At 35.3% G+C, this 10,526-nt stretch overlaps 1 protein-coding gene across 1 annotated transcript; it reads left to right on the forward strand.

The window, feature by feature from the left end:
• The first annotated feature begins 2,796 nt into the window (after positions 1-2,796).
• LOC126967375 (para-nitrobenzyl esterase-like) lies at positions 2,797-9,882 on the forward strand. The gene is made up of 3 exons (XM_050811815.1): positions 2,797-3,006; positions 6,143-7,395; positions 9,645-9,882. Exons 1-3 carry the CDS (start codon positions 2,824-2,826, stop codon positions 9,820-9,822), a joined length of 1,614 nt encoding a protein of 537 aa, XP_050667772.1. The 5' UTR covers positions 2,797-2,823; the 3' UTR covers positions 9,823-9,882.
• The last annotated feature ends 644 nt before the right edge of the window (positions 9,883-10,526 follow it).

Below are 10,526 nucleotides of genomic sequence, written 5' to 3' on the forward strand. Positions count from 1 at the left end.
TTCGACTTATGAGGTGTCTTATGTTTCCAATCTTCCTCTACGGGGCTGAAACCTGGTCCCCTAGACTTCAAGACCGCCGCAAAATTGATGCCTTAGAGATGTGGTGTTGGAGACGACTCCTGAAGATCCCTTGGACGACTTTCCGAACCAACAATTCCATCTTAAAAGAACTGAAGATAAAAGAAAGGCTACTGTGCAACTACGAATTCTGAAGTTCTTTGGTCACATCTCCAGAAATGAAGGATCGATTGAGCGGTTGATAGTGCAGGGGAAGGTGGAGGGGAAAAGAGCGAGAGGACGCTCACCCACACGACGGACGGACCTTATCAAAACAGTGACCCAGACACCTATTGTGGAGTGCTCCCGCAATGCTGCAAACCGTCAAAAGTGGAGGAGCATCGCGAGGGAGGCAGTGCAACCCATAACTGTGGAGACCAACGGCGACTAATGTTGCGTCATCTTGGCAACCACGACCACTCTGACAAGAGTGAACGATTGAGAAGAATTTATACATTTCTGCCATCTAATAGTAGGTCATTTATGCCTCTGCAATATAACTGTGGTGAACTTTGTGAAAGCATTTTGTACCCTCCTGAGAAGAAAACATTTTACAACGTAGAAAATTGTCCAAATCACGAAAAAAAAGTAGTCCGTTGGAGCAATTTCTGGCGAATACGGTGGGTCATGAATGGTTTCTAATTGCAGATTTTTTAGAGTTAAAACGGTTTCTCCTGCTGTATGAGGTCTCTCGTTAACATGGAGCAATAATGGTTAAAATCAATTTTTGAGTCCGAGCTGTTTCACTGTTAAGTTTGCTATCTTTGTTTGGAGTTCAGTACAGTAGAAATCGGCCGTTATTGACTTGACCAGATCGGAGAAAGCAATAGTGAATAACACCATGCTGAGACTACCAAACAATTAGCATTACCTCTTTATTGGTAAGCTTTGCTTTAGGGCACTATTGCTTCGTTTGACCTGGAGTTAGCCTTCGCATGTAACAATTCGATCCATATTCCTTGATTTCTGTATCGATTCAACAAGGCAACACAAGTTTCAACATGCGTCTTTTTCTGCAGATCAGTCAAATTATGAGGCATATATTTTTCATATATTTTTATTTTATTGATTTGACGCAAATGAATCAATAGTGTTGGTAAGGTTACGTTAAACCATGTCGCCGTTAGTTCTGCATCAGAACTCGTATTCAAAAATCACTCGAATTTTCGAAGTATCCGTCTTTTTTGTCTAAGCTGTATAAAAAAAACCACTGAAACTTGGTAAGCAGTAACAGTTGCAAATTTAAAAAAAAAGTATTACACAGGTAGCATGTGACAAAAGTTTCACTCGAATTCGAAGTACCTTTTGCAATAAAACGACAATTTCATACTTTAACCCCTATTATTACATAGATTTATTCAGACTCAGAGCTTACATATTCGATAAATACATACATATAAGAGGCTTATGGTAAAAAAGTATTAAATAAACACTTTAGTTTGATATTGTTAATATATTATTATCTTTGAAATACTGCGTCAATTGCTGTTTTTGATCCTGTTGTTGATACAGTGCAAGTGACCGCAGCACATTATCAAATTAAATTTGGTGTCCAACAGCTCAATCAACGGAATCGCTGTATCCGATGGGAATTTACATTAATCCTCTGAACTGCATATGAAGTCTTGGTACATGTTGCTACGATAACACATGAGTTCAAACACTATAAAAGACATTACTTTCACCGCTACCATGTTGAAGTTCTCCTGGTGTCTATGTAGTTACGTCGAGTGCATGGCGTCAGAATATATTAAGGTATAATCGCGTCATACATAACACAATCTGTTCTTGAAATATGATCTCCTGGTACCAAAGCACTCTATAATGCTTCCTATCTCATTTTCTCCAACGTGAAATCTTTAAATCACAACGATGCTAAAGAAGTTTTCACTTCCAAAAGATGGATCAGAGACGAACAAGTTAGTGTGCCAAACGATGTAGACGAACATCGCTGCGATGTTTCTCATCGCGTCTTGGCCATGAATTTTTTTCAATATTTCGCGACGCAATTCCACTTTTCTAAGCATGAAAAAAACGTCATCCAATAATAATTAGGGCACGTTGCGATAGTGCTACCATTAGCTACTATAGTAATAACAATCTAGAAAGGATCTTATATCCAGGATTTCATACTGGTTACAGGAAGTTATACATACATAGTTACATATTATAACCACATGTCGTTATTCCTTCGTTAATTAGTTTAATTAGCTCTCTATTAGCCACTTCTCTATATTCATAGTAAGATAAAGACAAATGGTATTTTCAATCTGAACTGTTTTTGAGCTTCAATTTTTCTCGATGCAATAATGAAAGTACAAAACCTTAGAAAGGTGCACCTCTATTCATTTATCAGCAACAAAGAATCAGCATAGTGATTTCTTTAAATACGCATAAACTTTATTGAGTGGGTAAATGAATAAAACTGACCTGTCACGCTTAGATAACTAACGCTCGAAGTGGGCTCGAGTTGATATACCAAGCGCAATCATGAGAGTTAAGTTTACCATGGTAAGGTCCCTTGATAATTATTACAGTTGAGTGATATTATTAATCATACAATGAGCTCTCAATATAAACATACAAAATCATGTCGATTATTATATATTTGCCAAAAAAAAAAACAATAATATTAACACACGATAAATATATAGTAAAACATATAATAATACATTCGCCGAGGAAAGAACAATTTCTTATTTAAAGTTGTTGCATACATGAATTAACAATCATTAAACATTTACGAGGCTCGAGGAGTGTGTGATAATGTTTTTATTTCTGTACATTTTAATTATTGTTAACTTTTGTGAAGGATCAAATTTCACAACATCTCGTGTTGTTCTCATTAGTCAGGGATATGTTAGAGGATATAAGCTGCCTGATTGGGATATATTTGTGTATTACGGGATACCCTATGCTACTTCACCTACGGGACGGGATCGTTACAAGGTATTAGTGGTTTTATCAAAGCCCCTTAATTATGTTAACTGATCATTAAATTACAGGCAGAAAATCCTCGAATGGTGACCACGTACCTGAAGACTCAGTGTTGGTAGGTTCCCACAAGATGGACCGACGATCTGGTCAAGATCGCCGAAATACGTTTGATGAGGGCAGCGCAGGACCGATCGTCGTGGAGATCTTTGGGGGACGCCTTTGTCCAGCATTATACGTCTTCCAGTTGATGATGATGACGATAATATTATAAAAAATGTATTAGTTTGTAGTCATCATTCCAATGTATTGTTCCAGTGTTATTCTAATGCAACGTGAGAGAGACAAAAAATACCTAATTAGATAAAGATAACAAGTTAAATATAATAAGTATAACAAGTTCTACAATACTAAACACCAAAATATTTTTATTATATTTATATGTTAAACCAATATGGATGTGTGGAGTTCTTCTACAGTGCGGTTTTCAAGGAACTTTCTTCCACGTACAGCCAAGCTTTGGAATGAGCTTCTTTGTGCAATGTTTCCAGGACTTTACTTCCTTGTGCAGTTTGTAAAAGGTCGGCAAAGCTCCTGTGCTTTCTCTGGTGTAGCAAACGATTTAGGTGGCAGTGATCACTTAAAATCAGGTCTCATTTCACCAGTGGGAGGCTCCTTTGCACAGGATGCCGGCTAGATTATGGGTACCACAACGGCGCCTATTTCTTGCCGTGAAACAGTAATGTGTAAACATTACTGTGTTTCGGTCTGAAGGGCGCCGTAGCTAGTGAAATTACTGGGCAAATGAGACGTAACATCTTATGTCTCAAGTTGACGAGCGCAGTTGTAGTGCCATTCAGAATTTTTGGTGTTTTTCAAGAATCCTAAGCGGCACTGGGTGTTAATGGGTATCAATTAGCATCAGCTGAACGTCCTGCTCGTCTTGTACATTATTTTCATAAAACAAAAAAAAGGTGACCCATACGCTCGTTTATCCTGCTCTTCCACAAATAATGCAGTTAAGGAAAGGATTCCATTGAACCCTGTCCGAAAGAATGAGATTGTATCTCGGGAAAATCAAACTAAAAAAAAAATGGTTGATATTTTTATGCTGTTACGTTATTGTATTAACTAACAGACACTACAAATACAACAACGCTCTTAATATTTTTCATGTATTAAAAGTAATACTTAGACCGGTTATTTTGATAAATGAACGTAAAAACATCACTTTTTTATGATCTACCTTACTGAAGATGTAACAGAACTACGAGTGTACATTAATGTTACAATTATAATATTATAATAGTACTAGCTGACCCAGCACACGTTGTATTTCCATATAAAGTAAAAAATTCAATACTTAATTAAAAATTTTGGGGTATAAAAAATAGATGACGACCGATTCTCAGACCTACCAAATATTATCGTACTGCAATAATTATTATATTCGATTGCCATCTTGCAACCCTATTGCTGGAGAGGAGCAGAATAATATACAAATCGCGATATTAATGTAAGTGTTGATCGAAGATGCATAAAAATTTTAAGTTGTATATATGAAAATGCTGAATCATAATTAAATAATTAAAAAAAAAATCAAAAAAATTAAATAAAAAATTTTGGGGTGGACCCTTAACATTTAGGGGGATGAAAAAAAATTTTTAGGTTGTATATATTTTTAATGCTGAATCATAATTAAACAAATTAAAAAAAAAATCAAATAAATTAAATAAAAAGTTTGGCATTGACCCTTAACATTTAGGGGGATGAAAAATAGATGTCCGATTCTCCACCCTAGCCGATATGCACGCTAAGATTCACGAAAATCGGTCGAGTCGTTTCGGAGGAGTTCAATTACGTACAACGTGACACGAGAATTTTATATTTATTCGATTTTTAATATAGATGAAATCTTTTTCTTAAATTTTCATAATTAAAAAAAAACAAATTAGTTAATTGTTATATTGCTCTAAAATATCACATGCATTTAGTATAGTAATGTTGTTTCTATGTTCCATGCAGACGAGGTTGCGGACACCAGCTAAAAATACCATATGCATGCGGGGAGATATCTTATGTTTTGATCATTCCGAACAGCTATGTCAACACCATGAGCTCGTAATCTGTATTTGATATTTGTAATAAACTATCCCATCGATCAATGCGGTGATATTTAGGACAAATAATAAATTAATTGTAATTCAATATCGTTATCTTGCCCTCATTGTTGAAATACTGAAACTAACTTTCATATAATGAATAATTTATGAGCTCGTGTCTCAATAAAATAAAAATTACAATAAAAATTTAATGTCGTGATCAATAAATTATGTAATATATACATATGTATGTAAGTACCTATATCATCTCATGTTCTACTAGAACAATCTTAAAGTAAGGGAGTAAATATTATTGGGAAGAGATAGTTAATTCAGAAATATCTTGTAAGGAATTGCATCTTTTACTTATTTTAGTCCAAACCTTGATATTATATCTTTTTGTTTATAGTTACGACTCTCCCGTTGGTTCCCCAGTACATTATAAATTATTATATTCTATTGCTTACCCTTTGAAATTTATTTCAATGTAAATATTTATTCTCAAAATGGAGAAAATAGTTCGTTTGATTTATACGTTGGTTTCAGTTACTAAAATAGTAATGTATGTTCATAGGTACATAATTGAATTTGCTAGAGACTGTTATAACCATAATGTTAACACCAGAAACAGATATTATAAACTTATAAGTCGGCTAAGTCGAGTTTGTAAGTCTTTTGTGGGGTGATGTATATGATTTTACAACAAGATCCCAGAAAATGTTCAAAACAAAAGTATTACGCTATTCAAAAGAATTGTTAAAAAACGTTTGTGTGTAAATATGTGGTAAATGCGATACCACTGATTGGGAATGGAGTGACCGCCCTCAGGTTATTAAATAATAAGTTTAATTGTACAATATTACTTTGTAAACACATTTATTCGATGAAAAAAAAAACCCGCTGAGTTGAGTCTGAGGCATTCGTTTAGGAATGGGTGGTAGTTTTTGACTTTCAATAAGTGATGTCACATCCTATTTTGAATAAAATAATTTGAATTTGAAAAATTTAAGACATTAGAAAAAAATTATCCAAATTAAATATTTTTTTAGCCACCTCTTCCTCCGCCGGTTTGGAATAATACTTTAGACGCAGTATACAAAAATATTGCATGCCCTCAGTACTACAACAAAAGTACCAATTACTATATTAAGGGAAATTGTCTCACAGTCAACGTGTATGTCCCAGACACAAATGCGACTAACTTATCTGTATTGATGTATATATACAGAGGCTCATTTCAAACTGGATACGCAGGGGAAGTACTGTTCAAGAATTTAGTTCAAACTAAACGACTTATTGTTGTCACTTTTAACTATCGCCTCGGTGCTGAAGGCTTTTTATGTTTAGGCACAAAAAACATTCCAGGTAATGCTGGCATGAAGGATCAAGTATCTGCACTGAAATGGATAAGAAAAAATATTGCCTATTTTGGTGGTAATCCTGACGATATTACTATAGATGGAAGTAGTGCAGGAGCGAAGTCTACTGATCTTTTTGTTCTGTCTAAAATGACAAAAGGGCTTTTCGCTAAAATGATCACTGAAAGCGGTGGAAGCCTGCAAGCCAATAGCATCCAAGTAGATCCAATAAATAATGCACTACAATATGCAAGCTTAGTAGACTTTCAAGCTGATACAATAGAACAATTGGAAGAGTTTTATTTGTCTGCTTCTTTCGACACTTTATTTGCTTTTGATCTTGGAGACAGACATAATTATTTATTTAAGCCTTGTGTTGAACGAGACATTGGCCAAGAAAGATTTCTGGATGATAGTCCATACAATATAATAAAAAACGGCAACTATCATAAATTGCCAATGCTATATGGTTTCACTGCACAAGAAGGTATATTAAGAATGGAGACATTTGATGAATGGAGTGTTCAAATGAATGCAAATTTTGCTTCAGTGCTACCTATAGATTTAAATTTCCCAAGCATACGAGAAAAAGAAAAAGTAGCACACCTTGCAAAGCAACACTATTTTGGAGATGAAGACGTAGACACACATTCATACACATACATTTTGTCCTACGTAACCTATTTTACTGACGTTCTTGTATATCCATTTATAAGAGCGGCTAGATTGTATGATGAAACTGGTAATGATAAGCTATATTTATATCAATATGCATTTGTTGATGAAGAATCAAGTCAAATTAAGTATACTAATTTACGTGGAGCAACACACTGTTCACAAGCTGATGCCGTTCAGGATAGTTATAACGAATGTTGCATTTCAAATAGATATAAAAAAATAAAATCTATCATGCGAGAACTGTGGCTTAATTTTATAACTTCAGGGTAAGTCGTGTTTAAGAATCTTTTTCAGTTACTAAGATTGCATAATATGTTTATGGTATCATAATTTTACCTTTACTTATATTATAAATGCGAATGTAAGTTTGGTTGTTTTTTGTAACACTTTCACGTTGCGTTAACGACATTTGCAACACCAGGGATCAAGAGATGCGTTACCGGTCTTTAAGTTGGTAGTATGCTCTATGCTTTAAGGTCTCCAAGTCGTATCGGCTTGGGGAAACTGCAGCTTAACTTATTCGAAAAAGTATCTGTTATTTAGCTTATCTTATTCTGCAAGGAATTTCTATCCAGAAGGGTAGTCTCCTCCCAAAATTTTATGTCTTTCCAATTTGTAATGAGTTCGTGTATACCACTAAAAATCCCCCCTTTGCCGTATATCATCAATGCGGGATCACTCCTTTAACTGCCATAGCGGTATGGTATTTTATATTCGGCTTTCATATATCGAGTGACCTTCAATTTCGTTCCAAGTAACTTGGAAGAGAAATCAAATGGTATCCATAAAGCTTGGTGCACTCAGTGTGCCGATGCAGTACTTTACTTTAAGCCACACACCCAATAGACCCATGGTGCTTCTTGGTGGTAGTGCTTCATCACATCACGTGAGTGGCATGCCGGCTAGCCGCCTCATACATAAAAATAAAATTATTATAGGTTGGGTCTACATATAATGAATGACGGCGATAAAAGGAAAGAGAATCATTCCCAAGCATTCTTGGTATGGCGTAAAGTGAATTTGAGTTCATTTGTGAAATCTAATATGCTTGGCATGCAATATCTTTACTAATATTATGTTAATATGAATTCAATAATATGAATATCGAATCCAATGTTCTCGGGATCATTTTTGAAATTAAAGATGGCCGCAGTGCTCATTTATTTAAAAATCCAACATGGCTACGTGCTACGAAAAATTATCACTACTTACAGTATAGATTTTATTATTTACAAGATTCTTAGAGCGGCTAAGTTCGAATTCAAAATTATGCATTCGCATTATGCATAATATCTACATAATACTACTATGTTGTAAGGTTTAATACGTCCGGGTGAAAAAAATTTGAACCATTACAGGAATACTCATTTCTTCTTCATCATCTTCTTGTCTATTCGCTTCTTTTGATTGGTTTTTGATTTATATTGATTAGAACATTAAATATTTATTGAGAAGTTTTAAGGACTATATAATAATAAGGCGAAGGTTTTCTTTCATATTAGCAATTAAAGTCTGAACTTGCCGTTTTATTGTAATAGGTACTTCGAATTGACATAGAACCTTCATGGTTTGAGACTTTTGAGTGAAACTTTTTTCACATGGTACCTATGTAGTTTTTCTTTTAAAATATGTGCAGCATTCGATAATCGACTTTCAGTTGCTTTTTTATTCAGTTTAGACAATAAAGATGGATACTTCGAAATATCGAGTGATTTTGAATTCAAGTTGCAACGCGGAACTAACGTGGCAGAAGCAGCTCGCAATATCCATAACCATAATATTTCCATAACCCGAATTTAACAAAAGTGACATAAAGTTTCTTTCTTATTTTTATCATATTGCTATCAATTTCCAAATAAGAATACTTAAGCAAACCATGTAACGTGCAAGTTAAGGTCCTACTGTCTGATGTGTAGTGTTAGGTATTCACCCAATGCTATACTTGACTGATGATTCTTTGGTAGCGTTTCGAGTTTGAAAACAAGGTTTTAACTCCAGACTTTTTTGTTGCCATAAAATATTGACTCAGCTAGATCCATTTGACTCTGTGAACGGCTAGATCACTCGGCGTTGCGTACGGTCTTCGCTTCATTGTGTTTCTTCTACCGCATTTATCACGGTGAGTGATCTGAAGAGCTGTTTCACCTTTTTCCTGCTGCCAAATTTCACCTTCGCATGACACGCCACAAATAAGGACATCATTCCCACCATCTGGATGTGTGGCGGTTCTCCACAGTGCGGTTTTCAATGAGCAATGAGCTACCTTGTACGGTGTTTCCAGGACGAAACGATATGGTTACCTTCAAAAAAAGCGCGTACATCTTCCTTAAATCCCGGCAACACTCCTTTGATTTCTCTGGTGTTGATAGATCACACACGGAGATCACCAGGTGACCCGTACGCTCGTTTGTCCTCGTTTGCCATAAAAAAAATTGATATATGTAACGAATATATATAAACATCGTATTTCTTTATAATACCGATCCAATTTTTATTAGTATTTATAATGTTTCAGAGAGCCGGTACCAAAGAACTCTTCGTTAGTGCCATGGCAACCATTTACATCAGATTGGTCTTATATGTTCCTCGATGACAATTTTCATATGACAAGTATCTATGAGAATAGTGCACTGTTTTGGGACCCTATATATGAAAGATACTACGACAATCCAATACCACCTTATGATTTTTAGATAAAACTTACCTCATAACCTCTTCAAGTAATTGAGTTTGAAAATAAAAGAGTGCACGAATTTGTTGGCAATTTATTTATATGAATGTATATTTAGTTAAAGTTAATCAAGAAGATCTGGTAAATATTATATGAATGTGATTTTATCCGATAATTGAATAACACAGAGTGTAATATGAATTTAAGTATATTAATTACATACGAATTAAAACGCCTTTCGGATTCCGTCCGAGCGCTCTTATCAACTGAGACAACCGTCCGAGTGACGCATCGACCGTAATTTTGGTATGACTTGTTCAACTATCAGGTTGTGTTGGACGATGCCATGAATTTTAGTAAATTTATGCCCAAATGTGAGGGATTATCGTGATCATCAACCGGAAGACGCGCACTGCTGGACAAAAGGCTCCCCCCAAAGATTTCCACGACGATCGGTCCTGCGCTGCCCTCATCCAACGTATTCCAGCGATCTTGACCAGATCGTCGGTCAATCGTATGGGGGACTCACTCACTTAAAAATAACACACTGTTTAAATTCAATTGTAATAAATCTATTAGACAAGAGGTCAATATTTAATATTCTCCTGTATTTAGAGGGGCTAGCAGGCTCTCAATTTCTCTTAAAACTTTCTGTTTGACGTCCGTATCCGAAAAGGGTGTCAATAGTAATATCCAGTGTTGACAGTGACAGGTGGACAGGGTGAA

The sequence above is a fragment of the Leptidea sinapis genome, chromosome 13 (assembly GCF_905404315.1).
Source record: "Leptidea sinapis chromosome 13, ilLepSina1.1, whole genome shotgun sequence".
Taxonomy (NCBI): domain Eukaryota; kingdom Metazoa; phylum Arthropoda; class Insecta; order Lepidoptera; family Pieridae; genus Leptidea; species Leptidea sinapis.